Source organism: Labeo rohita, unplaced genomic scaffold (genome assembly GCF_022985175.1).
Source record: "Labeo rohita strain BAU-BD-2019 unplaced genomic scaffold, IGBB_LRoh.1.0 scaffold_702, whole genome shotgun sequence".
NCBI classification, from domain to species: Eukaryota; Metazoa; Chordata; class Actinopteri; order Cypriniformes; family Cyprinidae; genus Labeo; species Labeo rohita.
In genome coordinates this window covers 24,068-42,493 of record NW_026129637.1, presented here as the reverse complement: position 1 = coordinate 42,493, position 18,426 = coordinate 24,068, and the positions used below count along the sequence as shown (strand labels likewise).

Genomic DNA, 18,426 nt, shown 5'->3' with positions numbered 1-18,426 from the left:
AGTGAGAACACAGTAAGAGCTTTAAAGTTACCTGTAATAAAGCAAGAAACAGTGACTCCATATACTTTTGGCTGTGCAGCACCAGTTCCAGCAAAGCGCAACACAGTGAAACTACCTCTGCAGAACATCTGGAAGAAGGGGCAGAAAATTTAAATCAAGACTCTCTAAGTGTGCACAGCAATGATGAAGATTCCAGGTGAGCACATCTAAGCAGAGCTGAAACAAAAAAGGCTTACAGTAAGCAGATTATCCAGATGACAGCACTTGGGATACAGAGTTGTCGATGCTGATTGGTGCAGTCTATTACTGGCGTATAGTGTTGGGCGTATAGTGTCCTGTAGCCATTGAGAGCCTCCTTGGATGGTCAGTGCAGGGCCCAGTCAAAATTACCAGTGTTGCTGATGCAGCCTTCATGCACACATAAGCTACTGATGACACACTGGTTTCAGAGCATCTGAAAGTGTTCTGGGAATTAGAGTCTCTCAGTATCACCATGAAGCACACAGACAGTCCTGAGGAAGAGGAGGCTCTTCATAAGTTTAAAAAAGACAACTCAGTAAAAAGAAGGACAATATGAAGTTGAGCTGCCATGGCGAACCTGACAAGCCACAACTCCCAGATAACTACAGGATTGCAAAGAAATGATTTGAGGGCCTTAAGAGAAGGTTGCAGATAGATGTAGTGCTGTGTCACCGATACAATGAAGTTGTGAATGATTATCTTGAGCAGGGCATTGAAGACATGGTGGAAGAATCAACTTCCTGAGCTAATGAAAATAAAAAAAAGAATCATTCTATGTGGACGACTTCATTTCAAGTGCAAGTGATGTTGAGAATGCCTTCTCCATAAATGCTAATGCCAAACAGATCATGTCCAGAGCTGGCAAGGACCTTTGCAAATGGACAACAAACTGTCCAGAGCATAAGGAGAAATAAAAGACAATGATGAATGACCAGAGACAGAGAAACCAGGATCAGAGACAGTTTGTGTCAAACAGAGTGACTGAAATACAGTCCTTAACCAACCCTGCAATGTGGTCTCACTTTAAACCTGAAGGCCAATACAACAGATCTCCCTACTAGAGGTCAGACTGTAGCTAACCTTAAAGAAAGCAAACTGTGGTGGAAAGGACCTTAATTTCTGACTACACTAATCTGTCAGAGGAGAGTGATGAAGATCAAAGTGATGAAGATATGAGTAATGAGCTAAAACAAGTTCAGCAGATCACTGTGCAGCACAGCAGCAGCAGTGACCAAAGTGGAAAGGAACCTGTGCTAGATTACTGAGGTAAACCGAAGAAGGTAATGCTGGTCACTGCTTGGATTAAGAGGTTTGTGCACGTATCAAGTTCAAGCTCCAAAAGATGAGGTGAGTTGAAATGCTGAAGAAATGTTTGAGGCTGAGAAGTACTGGACAAAAGTGGCACAAGTTTGCAGCTGTGTTCAGTAAAACCTTGAACAAAGATTCAAAAATTAGAGATTTGAAAAACTTTTTTTGTTGATGCTGATGAATTCCTGTGTGTTGGAGGCAGACTGCAACAGTCAGACTTCATTCACAGAGAAAAACATCCATGGATTCGACCTAGCAAATGCAGATATTGTGAGTTGCTGATTCAGTACAACCTTGAAGGTACCATGCATTCTGGTCTGAGAGACACTCTTTTACAAATTATAAGAAGTCACTGGATTTTGTGAGGCAGAACCTTGAAAAGTATTCTGCTGAAATGTACTGTGTGCAGAAGATATAAAGCAAAGCCCACACAGCAGGACACTGCTCTATTGCCACGGGACAGAATATCAGAGACCCTTACATTTGAAGTGACTGGCATAGCCACTCTATGTGAAGAATGATCTTGCTATGCAAGGTTTATGTTGCTCTGTTCACATGTGCAGTCACTAGAGAAGTGCATCTGGAACTGGTTACAAATCAGTCAACAGAAAGTTACCTGTTAACACTTAAGCAATTTGTTCTAGAAGAGGGCTGTGCAAAGTCATTTTATTCAGACAATTCCAAAACTTGCAAATTAGGAAAACAAGACCTCAGCGAGTCGCAGCCACTGATGACTGCACACTTCCTGGTTAGTGAACGACTAACTTCCCTGCCACCAAAACCATTCCCAGCAGACTCTGATCATACCACTGTGAGTAAAGAGGAGATGACAAGGAGGTGGAGATACAGAAACCAACTCATGACCAACCTGTGGAACTGCTGGAAAGAAGTTGAAAACAGGTGATATTGCTCTCATAGGAGATGGGAGTTCTAAGTTAGAACTACTTAAAATACATTTTTGGTCATACAGATAAGAATAAGACATTAATAGAAACTGTAAAGGGTTCACTTTTAATGGGTATTTTAATGGGTCACAAACGTATCCATTCCAAATAAATTTAAATCAAATTTAACATTCTAATTTTGTTGGTTAATGGTCAGTGATTGGTTAATGAGCACTGGGAGTCAGTCAGGAAAATAAACCCAGAATGAATATCCCTTATTTTATTTTTGTGGCCCCCCACCACAGTCCCTGTTGATTGTGTGACTGTGACGTCTCTGTAGCGGCTCCTTATTCACCATTGGCTGATCCTGAGGGAACATGAACTGACATCTAAAACCGAGTCTACAATAAAACACACAGACAGTCGCATATAAGACATTACTGCTGTCACATCACATCAGCAGATCCATTTGAAAAAAAAAAAAACACAGTATATTCATATTACAGACAGAGAAATGAATAAACAACTGATCATAGATTATTAACAGTAAAATGATCAACAACTACTATCACTTAGAGACTCTGTAAGAGATTAAAATATTCATAAATAAGTCACATCACAGAATTAAACACAGTTTAAAGTGCAGAAACTAAAGTGGATCTGAATTATTATCTTATATTCTCCAATTACACACTTTAAATAAATAAACACTCACAATCGTATAATCTCTCCAGTTTATAATGTGGATCATTCTTCAGAGCAGAGAGTAAACTCCAACTAGAATCTCTTAGTTTATTCCCAGACAGATCCAGTATTCTCAGGTGTGAGGGGTTTGATCTCAGAGCTGAAGCCAGAGCAGCACAAGTTTCATCTGTGACACCACAATCCCTCAACCTGTAGAGAACAATGACAGTGAAACAATGTGAATTGTAGTTGAAGTGACTGTAGTTTGTTATTGACTCTGGTCTCAGAGCAGGAGAGGAGATATAATGACAATCATTGCCACAAACTGCTGCTGATAGAATGAGATTTATGCATGTTGATGCTCAGTGGTGCTGTTTGAAACTGTCATGTGCTTCAGGACTGAACAGACACACAGAGCTGAATGTGAGATATTGTTTCATAGTGATATAAGGACGGATCTGTCTGGAGAAACAGTCACTCACACCTCTAATAAACACCTACAGGAGGACATTTGCTTCACAGGAGCCACGTGTTCCCCATTACATCTCATTTATTAACTCTTGTGATCAAACACTTGATCATTGTGTCATGTTTGGTCTCATCTGTTGAACTCAATAAAGATTCTCAAGGTTTTAATGTATAAAGTCAGAACTCTTTTCTACACATGCACTGAGATCATGTCATGTGAACTTTTCTTCTGGCTCATCACCTATTTACCTCCATCTTAATTGTCTTTGGTGTTTATATTCCACCAAAGACACCTGCCTCTAACTTTCAAGTGATCCTGAAGACACTGATTAGCTGGTTCAGCAAGGCTGGATTAACACACGGGTGTACAGGACACTAGAGCAGAGGGGGACCCAGGTGAAATATCATTTTTGCCGGAACACAATCGTGGGGGTCTTTAAATCGGTCTGTGTCATGATCCAGCTGTGTGGTTCAGGTGTGTTTAAATGGGGTTGGAGCTAAACTCTGCAGGACGGTGGCCCTCCAATATTAGAGGAAAATGAAAATGATGATAGAGCAACAAATAAATATAGAAATAAAACAAAAATACTGTTTGTTGTTTCTTTATATCAGTGATAATGCTGAACACTGAATTGATTAATTATCAGATTATTTTCATGATCTGAAAGTTCATTATTGATCAAACTATCATAAGCAAAGCTCCAGGAGCAGCAGGTCATGTGATGTAATGGAAATGAATTAAATGAACTTAATCAGAGTCATTTCTGCTGAAATTTAGTGTGTTTACTGAACATTGCTGATTTTATTCTTATAATTGACAGTAAAGGATGTTTTACGGAGGATCTTACTCCAGTTTCTCCAGTTTACAGTGAGGATTCTGTAGTACATCAGAAAGCAGCTTCACTGAATCTCCTAGTTTATTCCCAGACAGATTCAGTTCTCTCAGGTGTGAGGGGTTTGATCTCAGAGCTGAAGCCAGAGCAGCACAACCTTCATCTGTGACACCACAATCACTCAACCTATAGAGAACAATGACACACTCTAAAGATAAAGATAAAGTACAAATGTATTGCACAAATCAGTATGTTTGAGGGATCACTGGACTGAGGTCTAAAATGCCACAGAACACAAAATACGATCATAAAGCATCTAAATTTAACATGCAGTATTTAAAGACCCCTGTGGTGAAAATCTTTTAAGTTTTTAACATTGTTTACAGGTCTATCTAGTGTTTTAAATATGCTTAAGAGACAAAAACCATGAGACAAATTCATCAGTCAACACTATTGTTGAGTATTTTCTCCTTAAAACTGCAGTCTACCAAAGACAGTCTCAAAAACATAGTTTGGTTGCTGTTTTCATGTAAGAAGTAATCTAAATGTAGTTTTAGATTATGAATTAGTTGTGAACTTTGTTTTAAAAGTGTGCAAAAGGTATTTTTGTGATAATGTTTTAAAAATGTTTATGTGACTTTGATTCAAGAATATGGAATACATGGATGGCATTTGTAATGGCAAAATTGCCTGTTCTTTCTCATATGCAAACATATTCAAGTCTGTGAATATGTATAGAATAACTTTTGCTGCTGAATTATCTACTAACCTAGTTTATAATATATTTTTGTCATAGATTATTAATATACATATATTTGAATTATTGAATTATATATATAATTATTTGAATTACATAATGAATTATTCTGTATTTTGTTGAATGTGAATCAGTGATTATCAGTTCCACACACAGAGATATAGAAATTTTACATTGATTGAAGTATGTGATTTGATTTCCTGGCTGATCCATAAATAACACCTCCATAGTCCAGCTTTAAGCAGAAGAGTTGAACTGTCTACTCCCATTTAGTTTGAGATAAACACTTTAAAACATTCATGGTTTTAAAACATTTTTTTTTTTTTTTAATTTAATGTAAAGAATAAAAGACAGTTTGCTGCCAAAGATGATACCAAGAAACTTGATCTCTTTTACAACTTTACCGGGGACTGCATATACTATTCTGTGTTACTCTTAAGCTGCACAAAAACATTATAAAGCACAATAAAGTTTTTGAGCGCTATATTCCAAACGTTCTGAAGTCATATGATAGCTTAATGTGAGGTACAAATGAATATTTCAGTCATTGAATTCAAGTTCTTTTCTCTGCTGTGGCTGTCTGTCATCATTCAGCATTCAAACCCTGGTCGCGTTCAGTTACTTCAGTCTAAACGATGAAACTCTCTCCAAGATCATTCAGTATTCCCATTATTATACTTGATTTTGTAAAAAAAAAAAAGCCTATAGTCTTTGCATGAAATGACTCTCTAAAATGATCTCACTGGAGTTTATTTTTGTTTCTAAATCATGTTACTTGCAACCAGGTGTCTGTTAGAACAAAGCACTGGAGTAGAAAAGACTATAAATTGCTTTTTAGATGCACAGTAACTGAAATTTAAATGTTAAAAAAAAAAAACTGTTGCACAGATATAATACACTGCACATCAATATCTCTTCCCTTTGTGCTTTGAACTTTTTTAAAGTGAAGCACTGTGTGCTGTGACTCCCTGCTGCTTCAAGTGGATCATTCTGTGCACCGGATACACATACTGTAAGTACTTTGTGCCACACTGTATTTGTTTCATTCTATCCCTCATATGTTGTTGCCTTATTAACAAACGCACTGTACATTTAAAAGACATGTCTTTTAATTCTGTAGCATATGTTTATATATAAATATATTGTTTTTATGAATGGATTTTTTGGATCTTACCACAGTATTTCCAGTTTACAGTGAGGATTCTGTAGTATATCAGAAAGCAGCTTCACTGAATCTCCTAGTTTATTCCCGGACAGATTCAGTTGTCTCAGGTGTGAGAGGTTTGATCTCAGAGCTGAAGCCAGAGCAGCACAACCTTCATCTGTGACACCACAATAACTCAACCTGTAGAGAGATGAAAATCATACATGTGAAACACTATCTAACAGCTTTTAAAATAAATAAATAAATAAAATCATTCCACTAGAATTAATTTAATACATACCACGACGAAAAAAAGTGCACATGCATTTCTTAATGTCAAATTACCCAAGTTTCATGTGCAAATATACATACACAAAAATAATAAGACTGTATTAACATGTTAAAAAATAAGCCACATGCTGTGAACTGGCAGAAGGTTCATGTGTTTAATTATAAGTTTGAGTTTAGCTCTTGTCATTCCAAATACCTTCTGAAAAATATTAAAACTTAAAAAAATATAAATAACAAATAATTATAATTAATAACAATCTTGTATATTTCAATTGTTGTCTTCAAAAGTGTGTGTTCAAGTATGTTGCTCTTTTGCTCCATTAACTGATACATCAGATTTTAGGAGATTTGAGCTGTTATATATATGAGCTGCTTCTCCACTTGTTTGGTTGCTCTCGATTTCTGCTTGGTCATTTATACCAGTGAAGTGATTGTTCTCATTGATACTTACTGAACTGATCTGGATTCTTTAATCACGGGCAGCAACTTCTGAAGAACTTTCATATTTTCAGGATTATTCTTTTCTTTAACAAACGTATCAAGACGAAACTCATTCAGTTCCTCTTCTGATGTCAACAACACAAAAACTACAGCTGACCACTGAGATGAAGAGAGTTTGGTTTCTTTTATTGTTCCAGATGTCAGATACTGTTGTATTTCCTCCACTAGTGAACGATCACCCAGTTCATTCAGACAGTGGAACAGATTAATGGATTTCTCTGGAGAGTCAATGGTCCTGATCTTCAACTTGATGTACTCAATTATTATCTCATTGCTGTCAGATCTGCTTCTTTTCAGCGTCATTATTCGTTGTAGGAGAATCTGATGAGACTCCACTGACAAACCCAGAAGGAACCGCAGGAAAAGATCCAGATGTCCATTTTTCCTCTGCAAAGCCTCATCCACAGCTCTCTGATGCAGATCAGATAATGAAACATGTTCTGATGAATTGAGTTGAAACCAGTCCTTCACTTCAGAGAAAAAACTTTGGTCAAAAACATTTCTGTTGTGGTTTGTCCAGGAGAGGTGCACATATAGAGCTGCTAGATGTTCCTGAATGCTCAGATGAACAAAGCAGAAGACTTTCCCCTGACACAAGCCAAACTCCTCTCTGAAGATCTGAGTGCACAATCCTGAGTACACTGATGCTTCTGTCACATCAATGCCACACTCTCTCAGGTCTTCCTCATAGAAGATCAGGTTGCCTTTCACAAGCTGCTGAAAAGCCACTTTCCCCAGTTTGAAGATCATGTCTTCATCTGTCACCTTCTTCTCATAGTCCTTCTCATGTTTGATGTTGGTCTGAAGGATCAGGAAGTGTGTGTACATTTGAGTGAGAGTCTTGGGAATCTCTCCACTCTCTGCTCGACTCAACATCTTCTCTAGAACAGCGGCTGAGATCCAGCAGAACACTGGGATGTGGCACATGATGTAGAGGCTCCTCGATGACTTCAGGTGTGAGATGATCCTGTCGGCCAGACTCTGATCACTGATTCTCTTCCTGAAGTATTCCTCCTTCTGTGGCTCATTGAAGCCTCGTACCTCTGTCACTCGATGGACGACACACTCAGAGGGGACGAGATCAGCTGCTGCTGGTCTGGAGGTGATCCAGATGAGAGCAGAGGGAAGCAGATTCCCCACAATGAGGTTCATCAGCAGCACGTCCACTGAGGCTGATTCAGATATATTACACAGTTTCACTATACTCTTAAAGTCCAGAGACAGACGACACTCATCTAGACCATCAAAGATGAACAACACTTTATATTCATCACTGGATATTTCCATTTCTTTAGTTTCAGGGAAAAACACATGAAGAAGATCTGAAAGACTGAGTGTTTTGTCCTTCATCAGATTGATTTCTCTGAAAGGAAGTGGAAATATGAGCTGGACGTCCTGATTCTCTTTCCCTTCAGCCCAGTCCAGGATGAACTTCTGCACAGAAACTGTTTTTCCAATGCCAGCGACTCCCTTTGTCAGCACAGTTCTGATGGCTTTGTCTTGTCCAGGTAAAGGTGTAAAGATGTCATTGCATTTGATGGCTGTGTCCTCTGTTGCTGCTCTCCTGGATTGTGTCTCAATCTGTCTCACCTCATGCTCATTACTGATCTCTCCACTCTCACTCTCTGTGATGTAGAGCTCTGTGTAGATCTCATTCAGGAGTGTTGCGTTTTCCTGCGTCGCTGTTCTCTCATACAGACGCTCAAACTTCTTCTTCAGATTTGATCTAAACGTGTTGAGGACCTCATGCCTGGAAAATTAAAATACCATATTATTACATGGGTAACAAAGGTAAATGTACAGAACAAAATGTCTTTTTTGTATTCTGTGTTATAAGACATTGAATATATCATAGGGTTTGTGAAATGCGTCAGTTATTAATGATGTATCTGAGTAATGTGTGATGATGCATTGCATTAAAAAACAAAATCCCACAGTTTACCTTACACCAGGATACGTGCTGTCTTGTGGTTGATTCATAGACTGGTCATATTTCTTACAGATGGGTTTTGTTTCAACTGATCTGGGTGGCAGGATTGACCTTGAATCAAGAATCAAACACTCTGACATTGGTGATATTTTTCTCATTACCTTAATAACAGTTGTGACTTTATTAAAAATGCACCTGCTTAAGGCCACAACTGTAAAAAATAAATTCCATTTAAATAAATAGAAATAAATCATTAATTCTACTCTGTAATCTATATCTGCTCATTGTCATTAGATTTACTGCATTTTCTATCCAGACTTCTACTTATGTTTATTTATTAATTATGACATTAAAATTATGTTTCATTTAAAATATCTTACTATAATTATATCTTTTACAAAACAATTTAATACTTGAGGTTAAACCTTGTGTCATCACTCTTAAAATCAATTGGACGATTCAAAGATTCATCACTCCTCATAGACACACAGCTGGGCTCTGGTTCTGATTTCTTCTGATGAACTGAACTATAACAGAGAGTGTGTGAGCAAATGTTAAAAAATCAGATGAAATAATGAAATAATCACACGATAAAACACCATAACAAACATTTCAATTCTGTCTGTTAATAAAATCTTGTACCTGAAATGTTGTGGATGACCTATAGACTCGTCACTCTTCATAAACACACAGCTGAGCTCTGGTTCTGATCTTTTCTGATGAACTGAACTATAACAAAGAATCCCTTTAATTACTGTATTAATATTAACTTTTGATTAAAAAAATATTAGCCTTTTGTCTTTACTATATTGATACAGAAACCATAAACTTGTTCATTCAAAGACTTTCTGCCATAATAACTAACAAGAATACCTAATATAAATACCAATATAAATATGACACACAAACACAGCTCTAACTCTGATCTCTCCTGCTGAACAGATTTAATGATGACATTCATTTTAATAAAGGAAAAATTAAAAACAAGACTAAAAATAAGACTTCATGAGACCCTATGGCCTTACTGTTTTAAATGAATGTCACCCTTTTAGAAGTATAAATCAAGATATAGAATATGTTTTCTATAGACTTAATGCTGCATGCACATTCTATTGGAATTATTGTAAACACCAGTTTCCTAATTGGAAATTAGGAAATTTCCAATTAGGACATTAAAGCACTTGAATACGACAAGCTCGTAAACAGGACTCATAAGTGGGATATAGGAAATTTCCGATAGCACGTGAAGGCAACATTAGACCAAGGCTATCAAAAGCCCTGCAAAGTTTAGTTTCAACCCTTCTCCAACACACATACCATGTAGTTTTCAAATAACCCTGAAAGACCTGTTTAGCTGGATCAGGTGCATTTAAATAGAGTTGGAGCTGAACTCTGCAGGGATGTAGCTTTCCAGGAACTGAGTTTGCAACAGTAAATACTAAATTTACTTGCATCTCAACAATACCTGGATTATTTTTTAGGCATGTGTATATACACACACGTATACATATGTATCTGTATCTATCAGTGGCATAACTTTGTTTTAAAAAAACTGGTTTGGACTGGAGTGTGTGTGTAAGTACATGTAAGTTTTATTCTTACATGTACTATAACAATATGTACTATTAGCTCCAAGATAATTCATGTCAGTGAATAAATACATAAATATACAGTAATTATTATAGTATAGTATAGTTATAGTAACAACCTGTAAACACCGAGCACAAGGTGAATTGAGAACGTTCCGTCACTAATATTTTGGCAACGAACGTTCAACATGATTTCAGAAACAGCTGATTCCAGCGCCAGATTGCATCTTATTTAACAGAAACGAACGTTTTATCAGCATTAGTACATCCCTGCCGCGAGATGTTCAAAAAAGTGGTGGGGACAATATCGACCCTGGAAAAAAGTGGTGGGGACATGTCCCACCCGTATATTACACCTATGGCATCTATGAAAAAATCTACTCAACAAAAACATATATACAAACTCATGTATAAAAATTTACAAAGTATATATAGTTTTCATGTGTTTTTGTCTAGTATTGTATTTCATACATCAGCCATTTTATGGCTCATATATGCAAAAATAAATACATAAATGCATAATCAAGAAAACTCAAGCTGGTTCAGCTCAGTACATGTTCATTTTGAATTATTAGTAACAATATAAATACACATAAATATACATTTACATTAAAGCAAAAATGCATGAACTGTTAATCAGTAATCACTGTTAATCAGAGTGCATGAAGTAGATTACATACAATAGGTTGATCAGCAAAGTTTTGATCATATTAATAATTTATAGGTCCTAGAAATTTGTGCATCAAATTTGATATAGTAGGCTAATATTCATTAATATACATTATTAACACAATATTAAAACAAAAAAATCACTAATTTGTAATATTTGTTTCCTAAGACATACACTTAGTAGATAGGTTAATAGATTATGTATGCAAAGTACCTGCATCCTGGAGAAAAATCTTCATCTCTGTGTGTTTGTGTGTCATCCATGATGAAGCTGAACAGACAGGTGGAAATGACAAACAAATCATTCATCTGAACGGATCCTGAGAGTCGGAGAAACAGCAGAACGACGGTGGCGTTCACTCAAACACACAATGTTAGTCTTATGTGAACACAAACGCTAAAAAATAACCACAGACAACAGAAAACAGCAACAAATCCACTTCATTTGAAAGAACACACATATGAAAGCAAAAGTCACCTGTAGCGTTGAGTCACCTGTGCTTCCTCTGCCAGTGACGTCACATGCATTCTCCACATGCTTTCATGTATAACCATGCATATCAAAACAGACACCAAACTAGAACTGGTTTTCACTGATTTGAGTGCAAAGGTCGAACACAAATTTTACTTACTCCTTGTAACGCCACGCCAGCAGAGGGAGCCCTCACCCACTGACTGACTGTTGCTGCTCCCTCTGCTGCTTCGTTGGTTGCTTCCTGTTTGGTGGCCATAAAAGGAGGCCTACACCAAACAGGAAGCGCGAAGTATTGTTTTGCTCTTGCGGACTCTACCAAGCGTTTATCCCTGTTTTCATTGCCCTGTTTTTGTCATTGCCACGGTTTTGTTTTATTATCATAGTTTTGCTTTTGTTTTTCCATAGTTCTGTCTAGTTTTTGCTATCGTTCCTTTCCTTGTTTATTTGTTACTTTTCGGATTGCTCTCTCTGGTTTTGGACTGTTTATTGGATTTATGCTCTTGCCTTGCCCAGGATATTACTGTTTGTTTGGATATTGACCCTGCCTTTTTGACTACGATCTGTATAATAAAAGCTCGCACTTGGACCTTACACGCTTCCTACGAGTCCGCATTACAGAATACTTCGCCTACCAAAGATCCAGCGGCTTCTACACAGATCACACCATGGACCCAGAATCATGCCTCGTTCGACTCCGCCAAGGTAACCGGCCAATTGAACAATATGTTATGGACTTTTGTGAGCTCTGTCACTTGGTGGATTTTCAAGACAGCTTTCTTAAAGACATTTTCTTTTTTGGTTTGGACAAGGACATCTCAGTTAAACTGCCAAGACATCACCACCCTGGTCATTAATCCGTTATGCTGACTATGCTCTGTTGTTGGCTGGATCGGCATTTACTGTAGGGATTGCCGATGATCAAGCCTACCATCCTCCCGTACCAGCCACACCTAAATGCTCCTATGTCACGTCCGGTATTGTCACTATCATGCGAGAGCCTTCTCACGTCATGCCTGCCAAGCCAAAGCCTGCTCAAGTTATGTCCACCAAGCCAAAGTCTGTTCTTGCCATGCCTGCCGCTCCAGGGCCTGCTCACGCCATGCCTGCTGCTCCAGGGCCTGCTCACAAGATGGCCGCCCGTCCAGAGCCTGCACCTGTCATGGCCGCCCTCCCACAACCAGCTCACAAGATGGCCGCCATCCTAGAGCCAGTCCACAAGATGGCCGCCATCCCCAAGCCTGTTCACAAGATGGCCGCCATCCCCAAGCCTGTTCACAAGATGGCCGCCATCCCCAAGCCTGTTCACAAGATGGCCGCCATCGCCAAGCCTGTTCACAAGATGGCTGCCCCGTCTGAGTCCCTGGCCAAGATGGCTGCCACGCCTGAGCCTCATCAAACCAAAATCATCTCATTCGCATCTCATCACATCATCTCTGCCACACCCAAATCAAACCAAGTGATGCCTAATCCTCTGGTGTCAAGTCAAGTCAGGGCTACACTTTCTGTGTCAAGTCAAGATACAGCTGTTCTCCATGAGCCAAGTCAAGATACAGCTGTTCTCCATGAGCCAAGTCAAGATACAGCTGTTCTCCATGAGCCAAGCCAAGATACAGCTGTTCTCCATGAGTCAAGCCAAGACACAGCTGTTGTTCTCCATGAATCAAGCCAAGATACAGCTGTTGTTCTCCATGAGTCAAGCCAAGCTACAGCTGTTTTCCACGAGTCAAGCCAAGATACAGCTGTTGTTCTCCATGAGCCAAGCCAAGATACAGCTGTTCTCCATGAGTCAAGCCAAGACACAGCTGTTGTTCTCCATGAATCAAGCCAAGATACAGCTGTTCTCCATGAGTCAAGCCAAGATACAGCTGTTGTTCTCCATGAATCAAGCCAAGATACAGCTGTTGTTCTCCATGAATCAAGCCAAGATACAGCTGTTGTTCTCCATGAGTCAAGCCAAGATACAGCTATTATTCTCCAAGATACAGCTGTGCCCCACGAGTCAAGCCAGGTCATAGCTGTGCCCCACGAATCCAGCCAGGTCACAGCTGTGCCCCACGAGTCAAGCCAAGTCACAGCTGTGCCCCACGAGTCAAGCCATGTTGTTCCTGAGTCAAGTCAAGTTGCAGCTGTGTCTCCCAAGTCAAGTCAAGTTTCCAAGTCAAGTCAAGTTGCAGCTGCGTCCCCTGAGTCAAGTCAAGTTTCCAAGTCAAGTCAAGTTGCAGCTGCGTTTCCTCAGTCCAGTCAAGTTACAGCTGCGTTTCCTGAGTCAAGTCAAGTTTCCGAGTCCAGTCAGGTCGCGGCTGCTGTTCCAGTGTCAAGTCAAGCTGCAGCTGTTGTTCCAGTGTCAAGTCAAGTTCAAGCTGTGTTTCCTGTGTCAAGTCAGGTCAGAGCTGCTCTTCCGAAGTCCAATCAAGTTACAGCTATTGTTCCTGTGTCAAGTAAAGCTATAGCTGTAGCCCTCAAGTCAAGCAAAGTCACAGCCGTGTTTCCTGAGTCAAGCCAAGTCACAGCCGTGGTTCCTGAGTCAATCAAAGTCACTACTGATCCTCATGAGCCAAGCCAAGTTACAGCAGATCTTCATGAGCCAAGTCAAGCCACAGTTGCCCTTCATGAGCCAAGTCAAGTCACGGCAGGCCTCCCTGAGTCAAGTCAAGTCACGGCAGGCCTCCCTGAGTCAAGTCAAGTCATGGCAGGCCTCCCTGAGTCAAGTCAAGTTACGGCAGACCTCCCTGAGTCAAGTCAAGTCACGGCAGACCTCCATGAATCAAGTCAAGAAACGGCTGTCTTACCAGAACCTCACGTATCAGCTGAAACCGCAGAGCCCACGCTCCCAAGCCATGCAGAGCCCACATTCTCAAGCCACGCAGAGCCCACACTCCCAAGCCACAAGTCCATAGCATCCACACCCTCAAGGTCAACAGACATCCCACTATCTACTGTGCTGCCTGTAATGGCTGTCGCCATTTTCAATGTGTGGGCTGCACACTGTGCTCTAGAGGCCTCATCTGTCCACGAATCTGCTCCAGAGGCTTCGTCTGTCCACGAGTCTGCTCCAGAGGCCTTGTCTGTCCACGAGTCTGCTCCAGAGGCCTTGTCTGTCCACGAATCTGCTCCAGAGGCCTCATCTGACCACAAGTCTGCTCCTGAGGACTCGTTTGTCCATGAATTCGCGCCTATGCCTCCTGAGGTGTCAGCATACGCTGTAGAACCTCCTAAGGAGGTGGCGCCCATTAATAAACTCACTGCCACGTCCGCAATGGCTCCCGGTTCTGCCTGCTCTGCCTGCCTCGCCATGGCTCCCTGCTCTACCTGCTCTGCCTACTCCACCATGGCTTCCTACTCTGCCATTGCTCCACGGCCCAGGACCTCCAGTGTTCCACTGTCTGCCACAGCTCCACGGTCCAGGTCCTCCAAGGTTCCACTGTCTGCCACAGCTCCACGGCCCAGGCCCTCCAGGGTTCCACTATCCGTCACAGCTCCACGGCCCTGGTCCTCCAAGGTTTCACTGTCTGCCACAGCTCCACAGTCCAGGTCCCCCAGGGTTCCACTGTCTGCCACTGATCCACGGTCCAGGTCCTCCAGTGCTTCACTGTCTGTCCCTGCTCCACGATCCAGGCCCACCTCCTCTACATGGACCTGGCCCTCCGTCCCACCCCCTGTTTTACCTCTGTTCCCCCACCCTCCTGGACTGTTGTTGTTGTTGTTGTTGTTGTTGTTTGAGCGCCAGGGGTCGCTCCTGGGGTGGGGGTGGGGGGGGGGGGCATTCTGTAACGCCACGCCAGCAGAGGGAGCCCTCACCCACTGACTGACTGTTGCTGCTCCCTCTGCTGCTTTGTTGGTTGCTTCCCGTTTGGTGGCCATAAAAGGAGGCCTACACCAAACAGGAAGCGCAAAGTATTGTTTTGCTCTTGCGGACTCTACCAAGCGTTTATCCCTGTTTTCATTGCCCTGTTTTTGTCATTGCAACGGTTTTGTTTTATTATCATAGTTTTGCTTTTGTTTTTCCATAGTTCTGTCTAGTTTTTGCTATCGTTCCTTTCCTTGTTTATTTGTTACTTTTCGGATTGCTCTCTCTGGTTTTGGACTGTTTATTGGATTTATGCTCTTGCCTTGCCCAGGATATTACTGTTTGTTTGGATATTGACCCTGCCTGTTTGACTACGATCTGTATAATAAAAGCTCGCACTTGGATCTTACACGCTTCCTATGAGTCCGCATTACACTCCTACTTACATTTCTGCCATGGAGATCCAGGAATCAATTATTCATTCATTAAAAAAAAAACCTTGTTAGCCAATCTCACAAAACAAAACCAACAACAACAACATGCAGATGTCATATTCTCCCAAAATGAATGAAATTATTATTTTGCATTTAAATTAGGATCATTCATATATATATATATATATACAATTGTGTCATGATTTTGTCTTCTCTTATTTCCTTTTACCTGTGTGCTGTCACTGTCAGTTGCACCTGGGTTTTGTTTTCATCCTGTCGGTTCTTACCCTTACAGGGTGGAGCAATCAGCGCTACTTGCGGCGCTGCGCGCTCAATCAGCCCACACCTGTTACTCATTTCCTCTGCCTATTTATTTGCTGTCTTTGTCTTCTTTCGGCGTGGGTATGTCTTTTGGTGTTGTTTTTTTTTTTTTTTTTTTTTTGCTTTACTAACACTTCTGTGCTGTGTCCAGGATCCTCAGGCGAGGCAAGTGCTAGAGCGTGCTCTTTCCGATCGTTCCTCGCAGCTCTCTGTCTCAGTGGATTGCCACTTGACTTTATTCACCTGGCCTTTTTGTTTTTCACCTTATGCTGCTTTATGTTCTGAAGTTTTGAATAAACTTCCTCTTTTGCCTGAACTGCATTTGAGTCCTCCAACTTATCTTTTAACACAATTGTATATATATATTTAATTATACAATTATTTGAATGACAATTAAAAACATTTACCTCTACGTTGTCATTGCTGTTCACTTATTTATTCAGTTATTCCCATTATTTTCATTAGATTCTCAGTGATGTAATACAATGATATTTTGAAATGCAAATAAGCACAACTTAAAGGAAGTACAACAAATACTACCTTACAATTCTAGAAATACTGTGCAATTAAATCAATTATTTATTACAAAAAAAAAAAAAAAAAAAAAAAAAAAAAAAAAACACTTAATTGTCCTAAACAAGTCCTTATTTTCTTTAGGCAAAATATAATTGCTAATTTCTTTCAATTTGAAAAAATATCGGCAAAGACATATGTTTGCAACATATGTTCTGACATATGTTTCTCAATGTTTGCAAAATTTTTAATTAATCAATCAATCAATCAATATTATATTATATTATATTATATTACTCATCTCTTTTTTTATTAAAAAAAAATTGAACAAGACATACAGGTGTAATCTAATTCAATTCAAAATGTTTAGTATTTATAGAATAAAATGCTAAAAATAAATAATTTAAACAAAATAAAAATAAAACTAATACATGCACACATGCATATACAATATGCTTGGAATGGTTAATTACTGAAATATATATATATATATAAAAAAAAAAAAAAAAAAAAGGGTTTATCTGCTAAAATAAGTTTTAAAATATATTTATGTAAATACATTTTCTTCCAATATATTTTTGGCCATTTGTGTATATTGTTACATCTGGCTCAGAGACGTAACATTAACATTAAGTGATCTGTTTCTAGAAGAGGGCTTCAGACAATTCCAAAATTTGCAAACGAGGAAAACAAGACCTCAGCGAGTCACAGCCACTGACGCCTGTACACTTCCTGATTGGTGAACGACTAACTTCACTGCCACCAAAACCATTCCCAGCAGACTCTGATCACACCACTGTGAGTAAAGAGGAGATGACAAGGAGGAAGAGATACAGAAAACGGCTCATGATCAACCTGTGGAATTGCTGGAGAAAAGACCATCTGTTAGACCTGAAATCTGCACAAATTTGCTGAGTTGAAAACAGGTGACATTGTTCTCATAAGAGATGTCAACATGCCAAGACAAACCTGAAAATTAGAAAAAAAAAAATTGGTTTCCAGGCAGAGATGGCAAAGTTCAATCCTGTGCTGTTTGCACATCAACAGGGACTGTGTTAAGAAGACCCGTTCAGTTGCTTTATGCATTAGAGATTTAAGTTGAAGAGCAGTTGTTTATTGGGGAGGATTTTGTGACTTAATTTAGAGTATTATTTGTCATAAATGTTTAATATAAGGTTCAATTAATTTGTTTTTCAATAATAACCACAAAGTGTGGTGCTGCTGTTGTAGAACACGCATGTGTTGTGCCTTGTTTACGAGTAGAGGAAAGCACACACGTGTTGTGGTGCTCTCCATAATTCTCGGAAGACGTCATTTGAAGAAGAAGAATTGTTAAATAAATTATTTTTGATTCTCTGTGTGCAAAAAGTTCTCTCGAAGCTTCGTAAAATTACAGTTCAACTCCTGATGTCATACTGATTATTTTATTGATGTTCTTACTACGTTTTTGCTTCTAGGAACATTTCAGTTGTATTGTTGTCCATGCAGAGCCAGAAAGCTCTTGGATTTCATCAAAAATATCTTAATTTGCGTTCGGAAGATGAACAAAGGTCTCATGGGTTTGGAACAAAATGAGGGTGAGTAATTAATGACAGAATTTTCATTTTTGGGTGAACTGTCCCTTTAAGAATATGTTGCCCATAATGCTTTGCAAGCTTAGCGTTTGCTGGAAGAATGAGTATGTGTGTGTGGAGAAGTGAACTCATCTCTGATTTATGGCAAACTTTAGCCTAAAGGTAGCTCATAACTTTAAAAGAAAATCTAAAAAATAATGGGCATATCAATCCTAAATTTAGGACTCCTAAATTTTTGCTCTA

General features: G+C 39.5%; 1 protein-coding gene across 1 annotated transcript; it reads right to left on the bottom strand.

Annotated features, from left to right (window-relative positions):
* Positions 1–4,177: 4,177 nt before the first annotated feature.
* Positions 4,178–11,504, bottom strand: LOC127161645 (NLR family CARD domain-containing protein 3). Its single transcript, XM_051104369.1, has 7 exons — positions 11,294–11,504; positions 9,464–9,550; positions 9,235–9,348; positions 8,834–8,932; positions 6,842–8,641; positions 6,130–6,300; positions 4,178–4,384 (listed from the first exon to the last, which is right to left on the bottom strand). The coding sequence occupies exons 1-7, from the start codon at positions 11,386–11,388 to the stop codon at positions 4,210–4,212; spliced, it is 2,541 nt and encodes an 846-aa protein (XP_050960326.1). The 5' UTR covers positions 11,389–11,504; the 3' UTR covers positions 4,178–4,209.
* Positions 11,505–18,426: the final 6,922 nt, after the last annotated feature.